Below are 26,534 nucleotides of genomic sequence, written 5' to 3'. Positions count from 1 at the left end.
AAATATGCATGTACTTTCTGAAATAAATTCCCAAAGATTCGATTCTTTTTCTATCTCCTGACGGTAGGCAACCCCTTAAGTTTTAATACTTTAGTCCATCAGTAAAGAAAGAAGGTTCAATAAATTTAATATTCTTATGTAACTTTCTCTTAAATTATTTTTTGTTTTACTTTGACGACAGAAGCTTATTTAAGGGGTCATTCTACTTTGATCGGTCGAACAACTAAGCTATTTGTAAACATTTTTTTCTCAGTAAATGCAAAATATAACGAGGTGGATCTTTTTGCTATTTATTAAGCTGCTCTTATATTGTGCAAAATAGATTTTAAAAATATTTTCACAACTTGTTTTAATTGTTTTTTTTGCACTGTCAATGTGGCACCTGAAAGGGAGAGGTATGTTCACAGCGTGGGTGATTTCCCGGCTCAGGCTTATCCGAAACAAAAAATTCTAAAAGATTCTTAATTTGTATGAGTGGCGCTATAGCCCCAAGCTCAATTAACAATTTTTGTCGAGAAATAACCGAGATTTTTCGCATGGAACACACGAGAATACATCCTATTGGGTATTTTGTCAAACTTTGTTTTCAAACCGGCTCCATTTTCTTACTTTTCAACAAAAATTGTTAATCGAGCTAGGGACTATAGCGACACTCATACAGATTAAAAATCTTTTGGAATTTTTTGTTTCGGCTAGGCCTGAGCCGGGAAATCACCTACGTCGTAAACATACCTCTTTTTTTTTAGGTGCCATATTAACACTGTAAAAAAACAATTAAAATAAATTGTGAAAATTCATTTTAAATTTATTTTGTATAATATAAGAGTAGCTTAATAAGTACCAAAAAAATGATTTCACTGTGTGTTGCATTTACTCAGAAAAATATCTATAAAAGTAGCTTCATTTTTCATTTCGACATTTCGTATTTTTTTCCAGTGCGGAATGGACATTTCCTGTTTTTAATTAGTATCGCAAATCTTTAACGTTATTTCACGAGGAATTTACTTCATAACTCTTTGTGATTCGACAATTCTTTAGTCGCAATTGTTACTAACAAAACATGCTATAAATCACAAAAACACGAAAAATATTTTCCTCCAGTTTTCCCCTTACTCTTCGTGCGTGCAATAAAGTCGTTATTATTATTACTACTATTATTATTATTATTATGATCGGGCGGAATTGAGGGGCACAGTGAAAAACAGGCACATGCCACACATGCATAAATTTTCGTCTCTTTGTACTATTAATTCGTTTCTGTAATGTAGTGTGATTTCACCACCTCCCATATAATACAATAGCATGTGCGTTCCACCGAGCAGAACCATATTAAATTATCTTCGCGCTGAGAAAAAAACCAATGCGCAGCGAAAAAGCCCATGCCGCTCGGCAAAATTAATATTTCATCCAGAATTTGACAATACTTATCATGTACCATCTAACTCAAGTACCGTTTAAAATAATTACAATTCCGCGGCGCATTTCCTATGAAAATAATTTTTCACTCAAAGACAACAGTTGCCATTTACCGTCTAACGCAAGTACCGTTTAAAATAATTACAATTCCGCGGCGCATTTCCTATGAAAATAATTTTTCACCCAAAGACAACAGTTGCCATTTACCATCCACCTCAAGTACCGTTTAAAATAATTACAATTCCGCACCGCGTCTCCTGCGAAAACAATTTCCTCCCCCCACTTTCCCCTAAAAATCATAAAACAATGGCACGCGCCGGTTTTCCACCGAGCCCCTCGATTCTAAAATAAAAACGCCAAAGCAGACCGCAGCTTATCAGAGAAAATAAAAAGGCCAAGCCGGAGGATGATGCTCTGCAGGCCACACCCCGAGACTCAAAGAGAACCTGCCCCGTGTATCGGTAATATACTCGTGTTCCCCGAAAAACACTCGAGTCAATTAAAAGCAAACCATCCTCGCTGCCTCTCCAGCGTATAAAACACTTGAAATCAACCGTACCGTAGCTACCAATCACACGCGTAACAGGCAAGCCGAGCCGGCCCGGATGCGCTCGCCGAGTAGCACATCCGCATATTCCATGGAAATAAAGAAGAAAACATTTTTCACCGTCCCCGGTAATTTCCACGCTATTTGCGCGGATTAATTAAATCGAGCCCCGTATAGGAATGGGATTGTTTACGCCTGTGTTTGCACCGTTTACGCCAGGCGAGCGGGGACGTTTATTTTAGATCCGCGGATACAGCCAGCGGGGAAGGCTCGATCGGTTCCGAGGGGGGGTTGGAAATATCGCGGGGTGCCGGGCGCGGCTAATTGGCGGATCCGCGGAACGATTATCGCTAACGCGCGAATCATCGCGAGCCGATAAATCCCTGTATCTTGCCGCCGCGCGCGAACGTAAACACTTCGCCGCGTAATAAACAAAGGCAGGGTGAGGGGAGAAAAAAAAAAGGGACCGATTGCCTCGGCCGCGCGGCGTCCTTTCTGGGCCGTTCAATCAGAGAGCAAATTTGCACGACGCCGGTGCATCGGTGTTCATTTCGCTTCGGTTGCGCGTTGGCGCAGCCTCGCAATAACAGCAACCCCCGGCGATGATGTTTTTAATTAGCGCGAATAAAGGAGCGGATTCGCGGCCGGTAAATTTGCACACGCAACAGGGACGCGTGCTCCGCACCCCGACCCCGATTTTTTAACACCGCGCAAAACAGACGAGCAAACAGGAGACACTCCGGGGCACTGGTGGCCCGCGGAGGGGCGAAAGGCGATTTTTCATTTGCCCGACTCTTTAGCCCGCGGGCCGTTGGGAGGGTGTTGTTCAAATATTAATAAAACCGGAGGTGCGCCGTTTGTTGCGACGTTAACCAAAGGGTAGATTATTCAAAGGATAGGACGCGCGGCGTTCCTGTCTGCATATTTTACTCGGGTCTCCAGGAACCGGCAATCACGTTCAAAGCACGCGTACATCTTTACCGCGCTTGTTCCGGCTGCGGTAATTATGCAGCTTAAATAAAAGGAGCGCGCGACGGGGGGGTTTGTAGCGATTAATCTTGGGGAACTTTAATTCAGAATCGAGGCGGCTTCTGGGGCGGGTAGAATGCATCGAGATCGAGCGATAAGTGCGTGGCGGAATTAAGGGGTAATTGGAAAGTAATGAAATAGGCAGCATGTGAGATTTCTGATTGCCACGCTCCGGGAGAGTTCGCAGCGTGGCTGGGATGTGCGTCGGGGTGCTACTTGGCGCTGGCGCGCAGTAGTGCAGCCCAGTGACTGGTCAGGCCGGCTGGAGGAGTATTAATTAGAGCTGCGAAAGTTGCTAGCCGCTTTCAGTGTGGGAAGGGAGGAGTGATATGGAAAATGGGGCTCTGTGGTAATGGATTATGAACCGCGGATGAAACTTTGTGTTGCTTATTACTGTAGTCTGCGGCAACTCTTTGGGATCTAAGTTATTCCATATCGTAATGTGATCTGCGTTGTAATATATCTCTGGTGGGCGGGCAAAGGAGTGTAAGCGAGGATTATTAGTTTCGCGGGAAGGCACTTGGAATATCTAAAGTGCTGCATACGGAAGATCAGGTGTTAAATTTTGAACGTGAGAGTTGATAATACACGAGGCACTGAGAGCAATAACGGACTAACCCACGTTGAAAAAAATTAATTTTTCCTATTTTATACGAGGAGTACAGTTTATCGGAGTGCTTTATTGCCACTGCATAACTCAATTTCGCAAAAAAAATATAGGGGATGTAAAAATAGGGGAGAGCAGGGACAAATCTAACGGCGTCATGAAAGTACAATGGTATCGGCGCACTGGATCGGTCAGATTAAAACAATTATTATTTTAATAAATTAAAATAATACATCAAAGCTATTTTGCAATTAATTAATTATATATATTAGTTTGCGACGTTTCAATCTTGGTTTAAATCATCTTCAAGGAAAGTTAAAAATATATATAAAATACTGCGTATGCTATTGAAAATAAGTCACCGTGCTCTGACACCACGTGTGACTCGCGAGTCGGTTTGAATAAGACTAAGGTAATCCGTGAACAATACATCTGCTTTTAGAAGGTGAAAAAGGGGTGAATACCGTTGACAGTCATAAACATATCTAAAACCCCGGAAATTCAAAATTAAAGAATATACAGTCTACAGTAACCAAACATTCTTGCTCATATGGTGTGTTATATACACTCTTAAAGGTGTTAACGAGCAAACAAGCAATTACATACCAATAAACTGATATGTAGGAATTAGGTAGATCATATGTAATTCTATGGAGCAAAAACATCATGAGACATTACTTCTTCAGTAATGTTGCGTAATATTCCTGTAATTTAGGTGTTTCATACCTAAGATTTACGCCAGAATTGTCTCCAAAAGAATTCTCTGATTTAAATTAGTTTGTTTATCAACAATCTTAACATTGCCAAAGTCAAACCTATGATCAAACTCCAGCGAATGTTTGGTTAAAGCATTATGTTGTAGGGGAGATGAAAAAATATTTCTTTTATGTTCATATATTCGTATTTCTAAAAGTCTAGAAGTTTGTCCGATATAAACCTGATTACAAAGTAACAATGACAGTGACTGCGGAAAACTGCCGTAACTCTTTGACTACTTATCACGTAAGGCTGAATATGAGCTGAAACGATAGACCAAGAAACATATTATCTTAAGGCATAATTGTTATTTTTATATCTGTAAAAGGTAATTGTAGGCGAGGCCAAATGTAAAAAATGTTACTTTTGTCCCCGCTCTCCCCTATGTTAAAAGAAACTTTTATCTTTAGTTTAGATTCACAGAGAAGAACGAAGAAGAGAACTGTTTAAGCTTGAGGTAAAATTTGATTTACAAAAATATTGGTTGCGATGGGGCAAAGGCGGCCCCCCACCCACAATTATAACACTACCATTTAATTTTTATAACAAATAACGCATTCGTCGGCCTTACATAACCCGAATTACAATTATTTCTTCAGAGTTATGTATTATATTCTGAAATTTAAAGAACTCTCGAAAAGTGATTTTATTAAAACTTGTTTATCAACCCATTTAAACCACGCATGTAATTGTACGGACCTTCACTTATAACGACGAAAATGAACGCGACGATGAACCTGCAGCATCACCGGAGCATACGCGACTGATCGTATGTAATTAATCAAGTCATTAATAATTATGCACTTTTTTTAATTTAAAAAACAAAAACAATTTGCGGAATATTCCGCTAAAGGAATATCGGTCAGTCGCTGCCTGTGTATTATTCCGCGTTTCGTGATTAAGAGCAGACATTTTTTGCGGAATATTCCGCTTCGTGATGCAAATGGGGTAACGCAGCAATACAACGTAGATTTTAGCTGCGTACAGTAATAATATTGGAACTCCTGTTATATTTTCAAGTTACTAAAAGGTCATTAACATTTCTAACATATTATCTGGCGTTTAAGGGAGCGCCACCTTGGACGCATGAAAATCATAAGTTTTGTTTAGCTATTTCCTTCTTTTAACCCTCCGTGCACCAGGTGGGGTATGACGACCCAGAACATTTAAATATCAAAATTATAACTGAACTAGGAAACTGGGAGTGTTGGTTCTCTGTGTAGCTGGAGCTGCGACGTTGCCGCTTCGTGCAGTGGCACGATTAAATTTCAAATCTTCTAATTTCTGTTAATGAAAATTGACGTTGGTTTTTAATTTCATAATAAAAATTCGCAATATGAATAATCTTCCCTCTCTTTTCTCATAATCACGACGTGTGTGTAAAACAAAATGTAATATATATTAATATAAAAGCTACTTTATTTGGTGTGACATTTCTTCACGTGATGGAGGGTTAAATAATGAAGTCAATAGAAAATCTTATTAATGGCATTTGCTATACGTCTTTAGTAGCTTTGTATCATAATCTACAGGTGACCCACGCAAGGACCCATAGTACTTTGTGATAGTTCAATGACGAGACCCACGGTGACTCATGCGCTGAATTATAGTAGGTACTCTTTCTCTTTGGAACGGTGTGATATCGTGACTCAATATGATTGACAGTGACTCAAGCATCGCTATATCAGCCCCACACCCCTGTATCACTAATCATATTACGGCGAAATATATAGCACTTCGCTACAAGTTCCCCAATAAGTCTTCGTGATACTTACAAGGGGAGGACACTATGTGGTAGACACCGATTTTGATGAGGCTTGGCACGATGGATCTATGTCGAATATAAGTAAATAGGTGTCCGAGCGTTTCAGCCAATAGGCATTAATAACAGAGATATTTACATGTAAATTATTAAAAATTTCATAGTGGCCGTGGGGTTTTAGTGGGTAAAAGTCTCACGCTACCCTCGCGCCTGCGGGAGATTCCCTTCTGAAGGCGTCGGGGTGCTTTTGAAGATGTCTCCACGTTAAAAAAATCTGTATAAATTTTTTTTATAATTTTTTTTTGAACTTGGGGAAATCTTCAAAATGCAAATCGACTCCTTCAGAGGGGAATCCCCGCGGACGCCAGGGTAGTTGTGGAATTTTTAACCACTAAAACTCCACGGCCACTATGAAATTTTTAATAATTTCCATGTAAATATCTAGGACACCTATTTACTTATTTTCGAAATAGATCCATCGTGCCAAGGCTCATCAAAATTGGTGTCTACCGCATGGTAGACACCGTCCTCCACTTCTTGTATCTAATGACCCACGATGATCCACGTCAGTGGCGCACGCAGAGGTTAATGTAACCACGACTGAAGTAATTCAACAGCTTTGTAAAAGCAAAGGAACTGATAGTCTTGAAATAAATGTTATAATTACCTAACAAATTTATCGAGTGTGCATTAAAAATATTTTTATCCGTTCAACTCGGCTCTCCCCAAGATTAAATCCCGCCTGCGCTACTGATCCACCTCCTTCTCATCCTGCACTAGGTACTTTGCCATCATATCCCACAAGTAATCCAATCAACCTTGCAACAATTTAATCAAGTGACCCCCGCGTCCCCACACCACGTCTATACCACATCACACCATTTATTATCTACACCAGTGATGAGCAACCCGCGGACCACATTTAGCCCTCCAGCCACTGACCTGCGGCCCACAATGGAGAAAAAACGTTTTACTCTGAATCTATGTCAGAAATAACAAATTCACCCCATAAATTAAAATTCTTTGATTAGTATACTTAAGGGGTCATTCTACTTTGAACCGCCGAAAAATTAAGCTATTTTTAAAGATATTTTTCTGAGTAAATGCAACACATAATGAAATAAATCTTTTTGGTATTTATTAAGATACTCTTATATTATACAAAAATAATTTAAAAAGATTTTTTGCAATTTGCTTTAATTGTTTTTTTACAGTGTCAATATGGCACCTAAAAAAAGAGGTATGTTCACGGAGTAGGTGATTTCCCGGCTCAGGCTTATCCGAAACAAAAAATTCGAAAAGATTCTTAATCTTTATAAGTGTCGCTATAACCCCTACCGCAATTATTAATTTTTGTTGAAAAGTAAAGAAAATGGCGCCGATTTGAAAAAAAGTTTGGCAAAACACCCAAAAGGTTGTATTCTCGGGTGTCCCATGAGAAAAATCTCGGTTATTTCTCGATAAAAATTGTTAATTGAGCTAGTGGCTATAGCAACGCTCATACAGATTAAGAATCTTTCCGAATTTTTTGATTCGGATAAGCCTGAGCCGGGAAATCACCTCCGCCGTGAACATACTTCTTGTTTTTAGGTGCCATATTGACACAGTAAAAAAACAATTAAAGCAAATTGCAAAAATTCTTTTTAAATTATTTTTGTATAATATAAGAGTAGCTTAATAAATACCAAAAAGATTTATTTCATTATATGTTGTATTTATTCAGAAAAAAATCTTTACAAATAGCTGAATTTTTCGGCGGTTCAAAGTAGAATGACCCCTTGAGAAGTTATACCTAGCCAGGCGGCCGAAAAGAGGCGAATATTTGTGAATTTTTTTTGAAGAAGCGGAAGCGTATATTTTTACAAAAAATTTTGCGCTTAAAAGCGCAACATTTAAAGAACATTTGGTAATTTTTTCGTAGAAAAATATTTACGTTTATATTAAAGTAACAACACACATCCAAAAAGCATTTTTAAAAATTTGGTTACGCGGTAAGCACTTCCATTCGCAAGCAAATTATCTAAAATCAAAAAACAAAAAAGATTTCGTTAGTGTTTTAATATATCCTCAGGTTGACGAAGAGAATTTTCCGAAATATTAATTAAAAATAAAATGGTGGCTATGTAAAGTTGAAATCCTGATTTTTTTCCCGTGATTTTTGCACGAAAAAAAACAGGATTTCAACTTAAAATTCCGCCATTTTGTTTTAAATTAATATTTCAGAAAATTCTCTCCGTCAATCGGAAGATACATTAATATACTAACGAAATCATTTTTGTTTTTTTATTTTAATTAATCTGGTTCTGAATGGCAGTGCTCACCGCAAAAGCAAATTTTTAAAAATGCTTCTTGGATGTCGGTTGTTACTTTACTATAAACGTAAATATTTTTCTACGAAAAAATTACCAAATGTTCTTTAAATGTTGTTTTTTTAAGCGCAAAAAGTTTTGTAAAAATATACGCTTCCGCTTTTTCAAAAAAAAATCACAAACATTCGCCTATTTTCAGCCACCTGACTAGGTATAACTCCTTTAATATTGCATTATTATATTAAGAATTTAATATTGCAGCCCGCTTAGAATATTAGGTTCCCACTTTTAGCCCACTACAGCCCAAAGGTTGCTCATCACTGATCTACACAATCGTTCAGCGCCCATTGCGGCTCCATATCTTCAATAGACCATCATCGCGGCCCATACCTCCGTCTGGGCAACATATTAGCGTGATTCAGCAGTGACCCGCTCCATCTTGCGCGCACCCCTACCGCGACCAGCGCCTGTCCACCGTGCCCGGAGCACTCTACTATCGCGACCCACGTCAGCCTTCCGCGACGTACCGCCCGCGTGTTCGCCTCGGCTACGTACATCGCCTCGCGAGATCATGACCCGAATCGGCGACCCACGCGCGCTAATCTCTTTGCCCGATGAAATTTCGAACACCAAGCGGGCGCGCCCCGCGCGGTCCACTTTCGATCGCCGCGCATTGATCAGATTCTCCGGAGGCCAGGCCGCGTTTACCCCTCGCGTTCAACAAATTCCCCGGACGTGTATAAACGCCCGATAGCGGCCAACTATCTCGCGGAACTGCGTCAACAATTTCCGTCGATTCGTTTCGCCCTGTAACGCCAGCTCCTCGCATCGCTGCCCGCGCTCGGGCAGCCGAAAATGCCTGACGCGAGGCGCGAAGCCGCTGCCCGTAAAACCTGTCGCGATCATTCGCCACTTTCGACGGGGAATTATCGAGCCGCGGGGAGCGGGTCAGCCACGGAATGGCGTGGAACAACAGAGAAAGAAAGACCGCGGAGACCGAAGGGGAGGACACGAACGTGGCAGAGGCCGTGGGCGAAGTTACGTTTAACTAACAATGGACCGCTGCGGAGAGTACAAAGAGGAGGAGAAAACAAGAACACTGACCGGGCCCGAGTTCGCGGAGTTTAACGAAGCGCGCAAAGAGCGTAATAGGCTGCGAGGGGAGGCGAGCATCGAGGGGAGGGTTCGGTGACGGATATGGACGCCGCCTCGGAGTAATCGAGTGATTAAGGAATTGATTCATAAGCTCCCTGGACTCACGGGGGAAGAGAAGAGGAGAGGGTTGAAGGCGAACGATTGGATCATTGCCGCGCGGTGCGCGCCGAGACTGAACGGAGAAGTAGAAACTCTGTAAACCCGGCGAGGTACAGGGTCGGGGATGGAGGGTGGCGAAAGAGGAGGAATAACAAAAGGAGGAGCCCAGACGGGGAGGCAAAAATGAACGTGGAAGTTCGAGGAGGCAAAAAGAACAACGTCCGACGAGACTGCAGTGGGAGGGGGGTGGAAACGGGGAAAAGCGCGAAGGGAAACTTTTTATTGACTAATTGATTCATTGCTTTATTGAATAGATGGAACGATATCGGGCAGGAGTGGTGGAAAGGTGGAGAGTAACCGGAAAAAGTGTGGCACGGGACAGGACGTAGGTGGGGGAGATCGGGTGTGTAAGGTGAAAACCGAGCGCGGAAAGCCGATAGCGTAAACACGTTAGGATCGCGGAGCTTGATAGTCCAGTGGAATTAGGGTCTGTCTTCGGAATAAATCCCACCAGGCTAAATTTTGGTATGGGCCTTTATTTGGTCGTTTTAAACAGTATGTCAAAAGTCCTCATCGATCCGACCGCCGGTAAAACTTTTACGGAGGGTTGAAAACAAACAACCTTTCTTAGCGAATATCTCAATATCTAGCAGTTTTGCGACAAAAATAGTTATTATACAATTTATAGCCTAGGAAATACTCTACAAAAAAGGTCCTATGAGTTTTTTCGTAGGAGTAATGAGAACGTCAGCATCAATGGATGTAGCACGTGTAAAGCGAATGGAATGAACAAGAGTAGGTTTATTGCTATGCTGTCTCAAAAATTGGAAGCTGCCAACATCAACGCGAAACACGCTCAAGACGATGCTGATGTTCTCATTACTCCTACGAAAAAAACTCATAGGACCTTTTTTGTAGAGAATTTCCTAGGCTATAAATTGTAAAATAACCATTTTTGTCGCAAAACTGCTAGATATCGAGATAATCGCGAAAAACGGCTGTTTTTTTCAACCCTCTGTAAAAATTTTAGCGGCGGTCTAGAAGATTAATTAATATATTAAAAGTTATGGATGTTTACTTATTTTTTTTGTATAGTCTCTTAAGACAGCGTACTAAAGATAGGTAATACAATTTTTGTATGAAAACTGTAAATTATTCCTGAAAAAAATTCTTAAAAATGGGTTACTTTTCCGGTCAGGATAGTGTTGTTCCCTCTTAATAACACTAGTTCACACTGAAAATGTACATTTGATAAGAGGTGACTATTCATGAAAATGGTTACTCCTACAAAAAAATTCACACGACCTTTTTTGTAGAGAATTTCCTAGGCTATAAATTGTATGTAAAAGAAATACGATAGAAGTTCTGTAAAACTAACGTATTCCTTTTAAAACTCATTCCGAATTAGAGACGTATCGCGCATGTCTGTGGAACAAGATGGTGGACGAACAGAGCTGATGAGAGAGAAAAGCCACGTGTAGTATAAAACCTAATTGATCAGAATTGTTTGAATAAATTATCACTCTCCTACATAAATCTTTGTGGAATAATAGCTTTTAATGTCGTTTCTTGTGCTTACAGCTAAGCGTGTACAGTAGGTTAAGTTAAACTTTGTAAATAATTATAAATAATAAATTCCTTGTGTTTACAGTGAAACTCAGTTTGGTTATTATTTCCTCAAGATAAATTAAAGAAAAAAGGATAAACTCATTATATGTATACTAACTATTTTTGTCGCAAAACTGCTAGATAACGAGATATTCGCGAAAAACGGTTGTTTTTTTCAACCCTCTGTAAAATTTTCAGCGGCGGTCGGATTAAATAGGGACTTTTGACATATTGTTTAAAACGACTAAATAAAGGCCCGTACCAATATTTAGCTTGGTGAGAATTATTCCGTGGATTGGGCAGATTTCCGTTTAATTTCACTGGACTATGAGGGGCCGCGAGACCGGCGAGCCATTTATTTCTCCGTCGATGCCGTTGGAGCGGACTGACGAGGAGGAACGAGCGATGACACCGGGAAAACAATTTCGGGGGGTGAGAAGCGTCCGGGACTTTTGCCGGAGAGCGCGCGATGGGACAGAAAATAATTCCAAAGGGAACTAAACAGCGGGGACGAAATAATCGAAAGACAGAGGAGACTAGCAAAAAAATAGGTGAACAGACGAGAGAGGGAGGGGGGGCGAGAGAATGGTAGAATCCGTTGGGAGAAGAACGGGGTAGGGGGTGTGGAAACAGAGGCGAAGGTGGAACAACGTCGACAGAAGGGTTACAAGGAGAGAGGTAGGAAGAGTCGAGGGTGTACTGCAGGTGTTAACTGTCTGTGGAACTAAGGGGTTGTGGGAGGGGTGGAACGGGGGACGCAGAGAAGAGAGACAAGCTGATACACTGGAACGCGAGTTCGCAGGGGGAATAGGCGAGATAAATAACGGTAGGGGTGGGAGAGGAGCGAGGTGACGGAGTGACAAAGAAGGGGTGTAGAGGCTCCGAAGCCGATAGGCCGACGGTGGAGGGAGGATTGGCGGGGGGGAGCGGGACAGAAAAGATGAAAACGAGGGGGTGCGAGAGAGGAGTGACGCGACGCGCTGGAAAAGTGTGTGTGCGAAGCTGGAGGATACCGGGAAAGTGGGCGGCGTTGTAAGGAAGGTGACAGAGATAATGAGCACGGGGGAGGAACGAGAATAAAAATGTGAAAGACAGTGGAAGCCTGGCGAATTGTAAAGACAGACGCGGTGGTACACAAAGCATGAGCTGGCAGAGAGAGAGGAAGCTGACGCTCTTAAGAAGGATGGACGTGAAAGACAATGGCAGCCGGGGAGAAAGAGGGATAGGGCGAGACGGGAGGGAGGAAGCGGGTGGAGGAAGTTGCAGGGAGCGGAGGGAAAAGTGCGCGGCGGAACGTGGAAAAAAAATGTAGAGAAGATGGAAAACAAAAGGGGGGCGCGTGCCAAAGCATTGAGGAATGAAAAAAGGAAAGAGAGCCGACGCGAGGGGTGGTGGAGAGTACAGAGCGGGAAGCGGAAGGGCGAATAACTCGGGGTGGATAATTTTATTCATTGCCCCGGGCAGAAGGAATCCCCTGGAGACGTGGGCTTCGGTACACGGGGTGTTACAAGATTATGGGACACGTATAAACGTATATACAAATTCCCCATGATTCTGGGAACACCCTCGGTACGTGCACGCCGGACTGGGGGGAGGCGCGCAGTAAAGCCGGCTGGCGAAGAGATTTGGCAGCGGAATGAATAATAAAGCAGCAGCGGAAGGTTGATATCAAAATGATACGAAATACCAGGCAGTAACCAGGGAGTCGTGATAATTGAATGCCGAGGCGGCAAGTAATCTGCGAAAAGTTCAAAGACGGCGAAGTTTCGAACGCGCTATCAAAATTCAACGAGGTAGGTGAATATTCGAAGACACGGCTCCTGTTGCCGGAGCCACAGCCGTCTTTAATACTAGCCGCGCTGAACATAAATCTGGCAACAGGGCGGGAGTCCGGTTTCGGTATAAACGTAACCCAGTCGATGTGGCTGTCCGCGGGTTTAATAAATCTTTATTTGTGCCATTAATGAAAATAAAATGTGATATAGTGCAATAAATATAGTGTAGTGCAATAGGATATGTAATGTAGTACAGGTTTTTTTATTTATTTTATTAATTACGTTGGTTTTTCTTCCATTTGTGTGTAGCACAGTTGCTTAGTAGGGGCTAGAGTTTTGTCTTTCTCATTTTAGTTTTTTCTAGAGAAAAAATAGTAATTTTATTTTTGTTCTGCTTTGGGAAATTTTTCAGAAATTGTAAAATTATTACCAGATTACGATATTACGGGTGAGCAAATGGTACCAATCACCCATAAAGTCATTGATTTTATTAAAAAATGTGGTTTTGAGTTATTATGCATCGTCACTGATAATCATAGAATCAATAGGAACATGTTTAGTAAATTAGCTAGTAATGGTATAAGTTTTCCTAATCCCTCTCGATCTGACAAAACCAGTTTTCAATCTTTTGATACTGTTCATATAATGAAAAATATAAGAAATAACTGGTTAAATTTAAAAAATTTGGATAAAGCTTTTATTTTTCCTGATTTTTACACGAATGAAGTAAGAATAGCTAAATTTAATGATTTACGTACTATTACCCGGCCGAAAGAAGATCCCCAAGAGGCGGGCTCGGGCGATACAGTCCGTCGCTATGACGATTGGTCGAATCATCTATTTGGGCACACTTTTAATGACGCGGCACACGTATTTTGGTTATTGGCTGAAGTAGGCACATACATTGTCGCACCGCGCGACAAAGAGAGCGAACAAAACCCATCGAGATCGAGTGGAATAGAGCGATCTGACCGACAAGCGTCAAAGCAATAGCGTAGGCATCTCAGACGGTTAACCATTAATATATAATAACATAAAAATTTCCTTATTTTTCACAATATATTCAGGAAAGTATTATCATTGGTTTGGTTAGATTTTTCTGATTAAAATAAACCCAAACGCAATGTCGCACAGATTGTTTGAAAAATAAGGAAATTTTTATGTTATTATATATTAATGGTTAACCGTCTGAGATGCCTACGCTATTGCTTTGGCGCTCGTCGGTCAGATCGCTCTATTCCACCCGATCTCGATGTGTTTTGTGCGCTCTCTTCGTCGCGCGGTGCGACAATGTATGTGCCTACTTCAGCCAATAACCAAAATACGTGTGCCGCGTCTTTAAAAATGTGCCCAAATAGGTGATTCGATCAATCGTCATAGCGACGGACTGTAATGCTCGAGCCCGCCTCTTGGGGATCTTCTTTCGGCCGGGTAATAGTACTGTGTATGATTCTGAAAAACATTTGGTTGTCAAAAAAGCTTATAAACTAAATTACAAATCATTATATCCCAGCAATCTCGAACGACAGAAGGTTTACCTTGTCGATAATATTTTTCATCGTTCGACAATAGCATCTATGAAAGATTTTAATTACAGTGACATTGCACATTTTTTAGAAATAATTCCGAATTGGTGGGATATTGTGAATAACACAAGTAGTGTCAAAGGTAATATTAAAAGAAATGAATTCTGTAAGGCAATTTCTAGTTTTAATGATTTTATATGTGAATTTTTAAAGAAATTTTTAATTCGGTTGAATTTTTGGCAAAATTTAGAAACAAATGGTCATTTAACGTCAGATACTTTCAAAGCTCTTCATCAAAGTATTAAAAAATTGTAGTATTTATATATTATTTGGTATGTAATTATTAAAAAATGTCGTATATTTGTATCAATTTTTCTAAAAAATCGTTAATCAACGTCTATCAACAAAGTTCGCCGCAACACGTGCCAGACTCCCAAGATTCAAGAGTCGGACTCGGTCGGACTCCCGATTCTTATATGAGCGGTGTTGCCACGTTGTTCAGCCCGGCTAGTATTAAAGACGGCTGTGCCTGAGCTCGTTCCGTATGCCGACGTAGCGCACTAACCGCTTCTTTCGGAATTAATTGAATAATTCATTTCGAAAGCTCGGCGGGTGGTGGTGGGTAGGTGGGGGAGTTTGAATAATTTCAGTTCCATTCGCGAATTCGCGTGTTTCACCAATTAACGCGTTCCTGAAGGAGATACTTGTTAGGAGAAGAGAGAGAGAGAGGGGGGGAATATAGAGTGAGTTAGAGGCCGGAAAAAAAGGAAAGAGCTGGTCGAAAAGGAAGTTAACCTTGCCCGAGCTTCCCTCAAATATTCCCTTAACCCAGTTGACTGAAATTATATAATCGAGTGGCCCGGTACCGCTACTCGACTCGGCCCGCACGTCCCGGAACAATGTTCATAACTCACGTACACACGCGAGCCCGGAGGAATTTTCACTCGTCTCGCCTCGTTATCGCCTCGTCGTTCGCCGACGTCGCGATCCCCTTCCCCCGCCGAAACTCCGCCCATTAAATCGAATTATCATTAATCGATCGTTGGTAACGGTATTTTCGCCGCGCATGAAATTCCGAAACACCGGTAACAGCGTGGAAAACGACCGTAATTCCACCGTTCCGATCTGGAATTAAAGCATGCCCGTCGGCTCGCGTTCCGCGGCTAATGGTGATCAATAAACGTGTTCCGGCCCGTCCTACTTTCACCTCTTTCTTTCCCCCCCGCAGCGATAATTACACGCAATAGGCATAAAGTAATCTGCACGCATCCGAGGATGCCGGTACCTTGTGATCGTGGGTCCAGTAAATGGCGGTCGGCGGCTCGGGGCTATGACGCACCACGCAGGTTAGGTTCATAGTGCTGCCCTTGTTTATGAACATCTCCGGCTCGCCGACGATCGACGTGACGGGCTCTGAGCAGCATAGAAACATTTCCCATTAGTAACCGTAACTACCTTGCCGACGTCAAAAAAAAAAAAAAAAACTATAATCACCAGAAGTCTGGCAGAGTACTTAAAGCGCACAGCAAAGCATGGGTGCACCGAGCGATGGTAAGGTCCTCTATGCGCATGCGGGACGAACGACGCGTGATTCGTGAAACGTGCACGTTCCCGCGTGCCGGATTATTCTCAGCCCGGTTGAGGCCAAAGGCGAGCTAACTGCGCGCGGGCAACAAGAGCGGAAAGAACGACCCGTTTAATTGCGATTCAAAGTAGATTTGAAAACGGAGAACCGTGGCACGAATGAGCCCGATTCTCTCGGGGAACGGGTGAAGCCTTTCGCCAGGATTAGGTCAGACGTAAATCCTGGCTGGCGTGCAGCAAGGGAAAATGAAATTAACCAGGTAGCGGGCGAAATACGGGCGACAGGCGATACCTACGACCGTAGAGGAGGGGGGAGGCTGCGAGGTGGGCAAACAGGGAAGCGTAAAAAAGAGAAGGCATTAAACTGACCGACGACCGAGAGGTGCATGGAATGACCGATCGGTGGCGTGGTTGACACTTGGCACTCGTAGGTCCCGGAGTCACGGCGCTGCGGGTATTTCACTTGCAGCGTCCAGTCTTCTGTTCGCGGAAAGTGTAACGCCACGAACCTCTGGTCGGACGTGTACGTTTCGATGCCGATGGTCAAAAGATGGATATCCCTGTGCCTCACCCATGACACCTGTACACACGTGGGACACATCAGATCAGACACCGCAGAGTACACACGCTCCGTCTGGAATTTCCGCGAGAGTTTTTTCGAGAGCGTATATCGAGCCGGGCACGCTTCATGCCCGTGAATAACGAAACGACGATCGCCGGGCAATGCTGCGTGCAAATCTGCTTAAATTTTAAATCAAACACGCGCGGCTCGATCACCGTTTCGATGAATAAACGAACGAAATTGATTCCATCTCTGCACGCAGCCGTTTCGTTAAATAATACTCGATGTACTATTCAGAGATGAAATCGCCGGCTGCCTGTCGCTTTTTTTTTACCCCGACATCGAGTAATACCAGCGTTTCAGCGGCCGTAATAGATCCGAGCGTTGAATCCCGACAATTATAGTCTGGCGGAACCAGACGAGGCTGAAAATTACGACGCGTATTCCGTCGCATTAACTGACCCGCGAAAAAGCCACGGTTTCGCGTCGATGCTGCGCGCACTGTTGTGCAAAGAGTCACGGGATCCCAGCTTTCACGTACGAATCCGTGCGTCTGAGTGAAAAGGAATGACTGCGTTCCGCCATTGTTCCCATATAAGGGAACCCATTCGCGAATGGCATTCGCTTCAGTCTCCAAAGAAAAGCAGAATGTTTTACACTGAATGTGAAAATCGAGATGAATTACACGTTCCAGCAAATCTCTACGAATCGAAGTGTAAAAATTCATTGGAATAACCGGTAAAAGTTGCGACCACTTTTTTTGATCCGTCCTGTAGGCTAGCGGGAACGCATTCGGCAAGAAGCGCGCGCTCTGTTACCGGGACAGCAACGACGGCGTGGATAACTGCAATTAATGGTCCTGTAACGCGGCCTGATACGTTCGCAAACATCAATTTGCGTCGGTCGGACACCGATTGTTGTCGGCTAAATAATTATTAACGTTATCCGCACCGGTTGACGAACTTTTTACCCGCGCGCGCACACGCGTCAGCCACGGGGGGTGATGACCGTTGAATATGCATTATACGATGCGCCGGCCCTGTGGTCATAGAGTCCAGTGAAAACGGTCATACTTCACAGCGCTATCAGCGTGTGTCGTTGATTGCGCGTTGATGGTTTAATGCCATTTGTTGTCCGGCCTCGTTGAGCCGCGCCCCCTGCCTCTCTCGCTTCTTTCTAAATAGACTATAAATTAGCATCCAGCGCGCGTCGATAATTAATCGGTAGGGCGGCGCACAAAGGGATATTAACGAGACGGGGCCGACCACCGGATGAACACCACGTAGCACGATGAAAAGCCACCACCGTCCGCTTTAAATTGCACTCAAGGCGCGCGACTCGCCGCCGACCGGTGAGCCGTTTAAAATTCAAGTAGAGCTTAAAGTGTTACTTGCAATTAAAGCAGAATCAAGATGAGCTCGTTGGTCGAATGAAAATTTAACGTCCGCTTGAAAGTTTGAGTGGACGCGCGGTAGAGGAGGGAGGCGTCTAAGAAGACGCCGGCCGATAAATTATGAGCGGCCCCCCTCCATCGTTAGTAGCGTCACGGATAGTGTTGGCTAGAACCGTGAGTTGAGAATCACGAGTGATCCGATCACGGTGATTTTTCACAGTGATCCGTTATTTTCGTGATCGCTTCTGATTGGTGCAGGCAGAACAGTGATTCGCGATTTTCGTGATCTGATTGGTGCAGGCAGAACAGTGATTCGCGATATTCGTGATCTGATTGGTGCAGGCAGAACAGTGATTCGCGATTTTCGTGATCCGATTGGTGGAAAGCATAACTGCTCTTTGCACGCGCCACATAACCTCAATTTCTAATTTCTCTTGAAACATTCTCAAGGCCTCACTGTGCTTATAGAATCTCAGTTGTATATTTAAAACCAATGTAATCGTTCTTGATCTATTTAAATTAACGAATATTTCTTCACTTTAGTTAAGAAGTATAATGTATACGTGAATACTTTAGCCAATCACATCAGTGCGTGTACACATTGACTATTTATGAATCTGTATACTAAGTATATATTCGCTGAATTAGCACGCTTTGACTGCAACACAAGCTATATTAAAGTATTTTATAAAAAAATAATTCAATCAAGATCAAGAATTACGATCACAGTAAACAATTCACCCAAGTTAAAAAAATCACGATCACGGTCGTGATTTAACTTCATTCACGAGCGTGATCGTGATTCTGCGATCACTGTGTATAAATCACTGTTAGTGATTTTGCACTCCATCCCTAATCACGGAGGAAGATCCGCGTATTTACCGTCGCGATCTTTCGCCCAGCATTCAAGCCTCGTTTCCACGTACCTATACACGGTCGGCCCCGCTATACAGAGTATTCTTCGCCGGAGAAATATCTGCCCCGCTTGAAGCAGGCGTTTCAGGGGAACAACGCGCATCTGGCATTATCGATGCTATCCGAAACGAAAGAAGAGGGAACCGGTTGAACGGCGGACGGAAAGGGGACATCGGTTGCGGAGGCCGAGAGGCGGGCGCGGAACTGTTCGCGCGAAATAAAAACTGCCCGGTCGTGCGTATTGTGAAAAAGAAAAAAAAAAGGAACGGTGAACCCTTCCGTTTTACTTAAATTCGTACGGTGAATACGACGGCGCACCGTGCACGAACAAACGACGCGAATAACGAAACTTTGCCTTTTTCCGGCGCGCCTCCCCGCGTACGTCCCGGCCGCGAAGCTAATTTCAGCTTGTTGTACAGTTACCTCACCGTGATGGGGCAACTTAAATTGTACTCGTCGTTATTATCCCACCGCGCGCGCGCGCTGCCCATTTTTTGTTCTTCTCCGCGTTTTTTTTTTTTCCCACGGAGAGAAGCGAGAACGCCGCGGCCGATTTATATTCCTCGGCGCTGCCCCTGCAACGGGCACTTTCCCATCGATATATTCCGACCGCCGTGATTATTCCCCCGTTCCGCTGAATCGCGTGAATTCCCATCGTTGCTGACGGCCGATAACCGATGCGCCTACCCTCCACGCCCCTGATCCTCCGGCCGCGCGTAATGAATGACGCTGGTTACCTACCGTACGGTCGCCTAGGTTACGCACGCGGCAGTTTAAGGTGGCCGTTTTGCCGACCAGCGCGGTGACGTTCCGTGACGCTGTCACGTCGAAGTATGGCCCACGGTCGAGCGGCTCCAGTGCGTGGTTCTCGTGCATCCCGTGGTCGGAGGTACCGCGGGCCAGTCGTTGCACTTCAAGAGAAAACACAAAGCGCGCTCTCAGCGGTGCTCTGCTTCGTTTCAATCTTCGGATTGCGGCGGATTGTTCCTTGACCGGAAAGGTTGTTTCCCCCCCGGCCCGCGTGCTCGGTTGAGACGTCGGCTGAGTGGCTCGAGTGGATCGGGCGGTCGGTGGGACAGGGAGAGTGTGAGGAAGGGGGAGAAGTAACGAGAGAAAGAAAAGTTCGCCCCGCGTTACGCCGTTCGTTATCGGAATTTCGTTAACTCGCCTCCGGTGTTGTTTACCGCTGTGCACTCGGGCATAGGCGCACCGCGCACGATGTACGGCCGGAAGCGGTAAGAAATCATTTTAACGTGTCCCGAAGCGGCAGACGGTAAAAGCCGCGATACATCTCTCTTTCACTCAGGCACGGACCTTACTAGCCATGGTTCGTCGTAAAGCATTAAAGTACGTGCTAAAGTTTCTGGTTGCAGTTTCAGGAACTACTTTATCTCATAATACGTGACAGTGAGTGAGGTATCGCGGGCTCGGGCGCACCGTCGCACGGTCGTTTTGTTCTCCGCTGCAACGGCATAGCAATGAAACCCGCCGCGGCCGTGTTATTATAATAAATGCTCCGACACTTTTTATCGTTATGCCGCGCTAGCCGTGCTCGACGCTCGTCTCGTTTTAAATAAACGGGCGTTGGAACGTACGCGGAATCGAATTTCTTTCTCGTCGCCCTCGGGGATAGGTAATTATCGTGGGACTCGATCCGCGCGACACGTGACTGATCAATCGTTTCACTTACCCGAAAACAACAGACTCAGGGTAAAAAATAAACCCTTCATTTTTTGTTTCTCTCTCTCATAGTCGATCCAGGATGTCGTTCTATGTATCCCTCGCGGTCCTTTCTTCCCTCCCTGCCTACTCTGTCGCTCCTTTTCTTCCTCTTCTCTCGAGAATTCACCACTGTCCCACAGTTCCGTCGCGACAATGGGACCTCGGCGTGTTGATGTGCTCCTCCGCGGCTTTCGCTCCTCGATTGTTTGCGAATTATCCCTTCTCACGGTGCGTTAATCTCCTCCTACCGTGGCGCAATAATCCAGCGGCGAGCGTCCTATGCCGCATCTCTCGACAAAGCCGCGGAATCAAGATCGTCGCGTGGCGAAAGTAACGGTCGAATCAATAGCATCCGATTTTCCTTCGCTTTTTCACTCGATGTCGCCATTATGTCTGTCGGTTATTCGCGATTTACAGCGTCTGGATGCATAGGGATCGTCCTTCCCTCTACCCCGTGGTCCCGAATAAACCGATGCCCTCCTCTCATCTTCCCGCTATAACATTCCTTCCTCGCTGATTTAATTCAGCCGACGTGCGAACTGCTGTTAATTCACGTCCAAAAAAAAAAAAAAAAAAAAAAAGAAGGAAATGTACAAAAGTGGGAAGCAAAAAAAAAAGGAGGTGGTGGGACGGGAACGTCGAAGAAAGAAGTATCCCAGTCGTCTCCCGTCTTAACCAGCTCTATTATGCAAATCGAACTATCGGCGAGTCGGGTCTGCGACGTCGACGCTGTCTCTGTCGAAACGAAGGGATCCGCACGGGCGTGAAACGTTCGGACCGTGATCTAATTTCCGCGATTCGTGGTACGTGCGCGATGGTTGAGCGTGCGGCGTTTGACGGGCGCGAGCGTCGTGGAAGAGCGCGATAAAACTCGTGTACGAACATCCGAGCGAAACTGATAGTGCATGCGACACGGCCCGGGAGAGACGCCCTGCCATCTGTCCTTGCACACGCCCCGCTTTCCCTCTCCCGAAGTCAACGGGGAAGATGGGGTAGCATCGCCCGGCGCAAGCGTGTATCCCTTTTGCTTCTATCACGGACACGAACACTCCTATCGGCCGCGTGCAGCATCCCCTAGTCGAGAATCGAATTCCATGCCGACCGATCGTCGTCCCCGCCGTCGTCTTTGTCGTCAATGTCCGTGTACACGTGTCACGCACCAACACGGCCCCCCCACCCGTCGTAACGAATATAATGCAGCAGCTACTGCTACTCTTTCGGGTCGTTTCCAGGCGTAACGGCTAAACCGAGCTTATCGCCTCGATCGCGAGCTCTAACGGAGGACGGTAAACAAAACAAGGCGGTTCTCCTTCGAGTGTCTTGACCGTTGGATTATGCTCGAGGAGCCACGGATGTCGCCGCGTAATGCACCGTTTCCAAAGGGTTATACAAGGTGTCCCGAAGTACGTAATATACGGGGGCTTAACTTGTTAAAAAGGAGAAGATTAATTTGAGTAATCTGTTGGCCTTTTTTTACTTGTTTGTAGCCATTACTGGGAACGCTTAAAGAAATTAATTTTATTAGATAAATGAAATAGTAAGAATGTAGATCGTTCTTTTTTTGGGTAATTAATTTACTGATAAGGATCGCGGGGATTGTTAGTTTATAGGTACTAGTATTGTTATGGGCTTTTTGTTTTCAAGTTCGGCAAGTTTTACCACAGCTATTTAACTTTCGTCACAATATTAATTTCGAATGAAAGCGGGAGATAGTAATACGGCTGTAAAGCGGAAAAGTTGCTCGCACTTTTGGCTCTAAATTTGTTAAATAAAATTTACGTGAGTGCCGCATAGCACGAGCCGCGCAATGTATTTAAATTTTCGTTAAATTTGGATATCAGAGAAGACGCTATTCCGGCGCGAATTTCCGTGAAACGAGAAAACACTGTAATGGGGTGCTCACTTCGGGAGATCTCCCCGGAACAAGATTCCGGCTAATCTCAGGAATCTCGCGTGTTTCGGTCTACGGTTCGGGGCTCAGGGGGCACCTTCGTTTGCTTAAGAAAAGTCGTTGCGCATTTTTCACGGAACGTCGAGGCTGGCCTTACGGGAGGTCTTGAATAATGGGTGTCTGTAACCATCGCCGGGCGAAGGAGCAGGGAAGTCTTGCGAGACACCAAAGCGCGGCCACCTTTTGTTCTTTCAAGCATAATGGACATGCATTGTGTCCCTTCCTTGGCGTCTTTTTTAATGTACAATCTACGCGATGAGATTGAAAGAGAAATCGATGCCCCAAATCGTTAGAAGTCAAACACGCGCCGCGTACATATGTACATACGTACGACTCGCGATCTCGAGAGGTTTGACTCGAGCTCCTTTCAGCGGAAACTCTTCCCCCTCCTCGCTCCTCCCACTTTTCGCTCCGGTAATCACGTAACAACGCGCACTGATCGGGACTTTCGCGGAGGAACATGCGAATCCGCTCGGTGAATGGGAAAACCATGCGATGCACGTCCCGCCGATAACTTTTATCTTTTAATTCGCTTACGTGTCCGTGTGCGGACGTTTAAAAGCGAATAGGAGAAACTGAACCACGTATCCTTCCCTTCTCGGGATCGTATAAGTGGTATACCATCGACTAAACTCTTCTTTTCTCTAAAAAGTCTTCTTTTCTCTAAACGTGGAGTTTCGAAGAAATAAGTATTAAACTTTCTAGAACTGGCCCGCTATTCTTCTTGCTCTTTTCATTACACGTCCATTCGTTCATCGGATGTAGCACGGTTCGATCGATAAATAGAGCAGGACTGTAATTGTCGGTAATTATTAGCGGCGATCATAATCAGCGCGGATATCATCCTTGTCCATGCTTTACTGATATTGCAGTTTATATCGCGGTCGTAAACATCCTCGATATTGTCGATACACGGTACCCTCGATTTTCCTATATCGATTGCGTCGGATTCGAGAGGCTACGAGCAGCTACGAGCTGAACGATACGCGTGAATTTTTAATTGTAGGTTATGTTACGAAACATCGATTGCACGAATCTCGGTGCGACGTAAATATGCGATAATCGAATTGTTCTGCCGTTACTTGGACGTATAGGAGGGTTAATTGAGAATCACAGTAACATTATGCGGTGGGCCGTAACTGTGAACATTTCTACCCCTTCAACCGATTGGTCGGTTTAGGAGAGATAAGCACTGCTTTGTGTCAGTTTAACATCAGCATAAAATACATCGTTAAAATGGACGACCAAGCGTGCCCAAGATGCAAAACCACGAAATACCGGAATCCGTCGTTAAAGATGATGGTGAACGTATGTGGACACACTTTGTGCGAGAGCTGCGTAGACTTGCTGTTCCTGAAAGGTTAGTATCCTTGCGGCGGTAAGAGACTCTGCGACTGGTGATCTAACGTTTACTATGCGTCCGCTTAGGCTCCGGATCCTGCCCCGACTGCAAGATCCCTCTGAGGCGAGCAAACTTTCGTGTGCAGCTGTTCGAGGACCCGATGGTGGAGAAGGAGGTGAACATAAGGAAGAGGATACTTAGAGACTTCAATAAGAAGGAGGAGGACTTTGCGAACCTGCGCGAATTTAACGACTACTTGGAAGACATCGAGACGATAATATATAACTTGGCTAACAACATCGATGTGATAGAGATGAATAAGAAGATTGATCAGTATAAGAAGGACAACAAAGATCAGATAACGAAGAGTAAGTCCAAAATCGGTAGGAGCGAGTATGAATTAGAGGAGATGATAGAGTTGGAGAAGCAGAAGGAAGAGGAGAGGAGGCTGGAGCTGGTTAAGGAAGAGATCGAAGCTAAGAGGAAGAAGATTCGCGAGAAAGAGGCGTTGATAGACGAGCTCACATTTTCTGAAGGGAACGCGAAGAATATTGTGGAAACGTTCGCCTCTGCTATACAAGCGTCTAAGAAGGAAGTGAAGGCAGCGCCTCCTAAGGCCACACAGTTCAGTACAGGAATAAAGTTTGGCAACCAAGGGAGTCAGAGTTATATGCCCGTGCCGAAGATGGAAGATGGGCCTCTGTACTCCTATGTACCCATACGGCAGCAAACAGATGGGCCGATACCACCTGGCTGGCGAGAACTACAGGCTCGTGGCTACGTTGGCCATGTACGTGTTGAATCCTCGTCGGAAAAGGCAGGAGGGTTCAAGGCTCACGTGGCGTGTTTAAGGGCTTTGCAGGAAGCTATGGCTGGCTTGTATCATAATCCTTCGCAACACCACACAGAATTTACAAGCGTATGACTGTGCGGACTGTCTTAGGGCCAGGAGAAGTATACGTCTATTTAGTTTTGTACATAGGCTAGCATTTAAAGATCGGGTCTACTTGGTGCATAGTATTTAGAGGAGGCCTGCCCTTTAGGGTGCAAATACCTCCTCAAGTTCTGGTACCGGGGCTACAGCCGAGCGCGGAACTGTTACGTTGCTAATAGGGAATTCAATCCCGGGATCGCGGCTGTTTTTTGGATTACATTTTTATATTTTTCAGTTGTTCGTAAAGTAATTTACGTTTTTAAAAATTCTCGAATTTCTTGGGATAAGCTATAACTTGATATATCAAATCCCGGGAGTTTTAGAATCCAAAAAACAGCCGGGATTACGATCCCGTTATTGAATTCCCTAACTGCAAGACTGTGCGTGCGTCCATACTGGCTCGTACTACAAGTCTATATAGCTGGGCCTCACGCGTATGAGCGCACACACACTCTTGCAGTTCTCCCAAAACCCACGCAACGGTTAGCAAGGTAACAGTTCAGCTCTCGGCTATCGCTCGGACCCAGAACTTGAGAAGGTACTTGCACCCTAAAGGGCAGGCCTGATTTAGAGTCTCTGACCAATTGCCATTCAAACGATATGTGCTAAGTTGATCCAACATGTGTGATCCAATCACGAGTTACAGGTACACGTGCCTTGTATATTATATTGTCTATCACAGTAATAGTGCCGCGGAAACTGTACGAGTTCAGTAGCAGGCTACTCACTGAATGCACATGAGAGAAACCGTTTTTTTTTTTCGTTGTTGTCACAGAAAATAAAATTGATTTTGTTAAATATTGTGGTATATGGAAATAATTCTTTCTGCGTCTCCTCTATTTCACCCTCGTTCCTTGCTATTTTTGTTTCAGCGCAGAATTACTATGTATGTAGTGTCGCTCAGCGCGTTTCCTGGAACCCGGGCCCACGTTTTAAAAGGCCTCGCGGTCCACGAAAAGCTGATCGTAAATTTCGCGGAGCTCTATGCCTAGATATTTGTTATTATAAAATTTAGAAGTACCACAGACGAGGTATAGAATAGACCTATCACCTTATGGGACTTCGTGTCGCCAGCCAATCTGTGTTACCGACCCATAATTTCAGGACTGAATTTAGCGACCTCTGTTCATGAACAGCGTCCAACTCAGCAACTACTCTGAAATGTGTTGAAATGCTGAAAGGTGTTGCGTACTTGTATACGTGTGACTTGTTTAGAGAGAGAGTTTGACACAAGAGGGTAGGCTTTTGTTACGGTATGCTTTGGCTCGGTTGGTCAACGACTCACGCGGATTTCTCTCCGAAAATCCATTTTGTGTACCCTTGCGAACCCTTTCAAAAAAGTATTAAAAATTCACGCTGTTACTGATATTCCCACAAGTTTCTAATGCACTGTTTAATCATTCCAGTGAAGTAATAATAATTGGATTCCGTTTGCCCCTAATATTAGTTTACCGCCAACACTGAAATTTACAGTAAAATCTAATTTTAAAAGTCTCGCAGAAAGTTGCATGATGCATGAGTGTCTTAAAAGTTTGTCTAGCC

General features: G+C 44.3%; 3 protein-coding genes across 3 annotated transcripts in view; 1 reads left to right on the top strand and 2 right to left on the bottom strand.

The window, feature by feature from the left end:
- LOC143377383 (neurotrimin) overlaps nucleotides 1–22,037 on the bottom strand; it is a 66,350-nt gene extending 44,313 nt beyond the window's left edge. Inside the window, exons 1-4 of the mRNA XM_076828600.1 lie at nucleotides 20,734–22,037; nucleotides 19,785–19,954; nucleotides 16,543–16,753; nucleotides 15,875–16,002 (exon numbers count right to left, since the gene is read on the bottom strand). Of these exons, the coding sequence (XP_076684715.1) occupies nucleotides 15,875–16,002; nucleotides 16,543–16,753; nucleotides 19,785–19,954; nucleotides 20,734–20,773 (549 nt within the window). The 5' untranslated portion in view covers nucleotides 20,774–22,037. The remainder of the gene's footprint in view (nucleotides 1–15,874; nucleotides 16,003–16,542; nucleotides 16,754–19,784; nucleotides 19,955–20,733) is intronic.
- The window catches only part of Parvin (beta-parvin), a 411,519-nt gene that overhangs the window by 55,110 nt on the left and 329,875 nt on the right, over nucleotides 1–26,534 (bottom strand). The gene's annotated exons all lie outside the window — the stretch shown is intronic.
- On the top strand, nucleotides 23,498–25,790 carry Mat1 (CDK-activating kinase assembly factor). The gene is made up of 2 exons (XM_076828574.1): nucleotides 23,498–24,076; nucleotides 24,145–25,790. The coding sequence occupies exons 1-2, from the start codon at nucleotides 23,953–23,955 to the stop codon at nucleotides 24,981–24,983; spliced, it is 963 nt and encodes a 320-aa protein (XP_076684689.1). The 5' UTR covers nucleotides 23,498–23,952; the 3' UTR covers nucleotides 24,984–25,790.

Source organism: Andrena cerasifolii, chromosome 1 (assembly GCF_050908995.1).
Source record: "Andrena cerasifolii isolate SP2316 chromosome 1, iyAndCera1_principal, whole genome shotgun sequence".
Lineage (NCBI taxonomy): Eukaryota > Metazoa > Arthropoda > Insecta > Hymenoptera > Andrenidae > Andrena > Andrena cerasifolii.
Note: the sequence above shows the minus strand (reverse complement) of the source record. Positions and strands in the feature narration are given on the sequence as shown.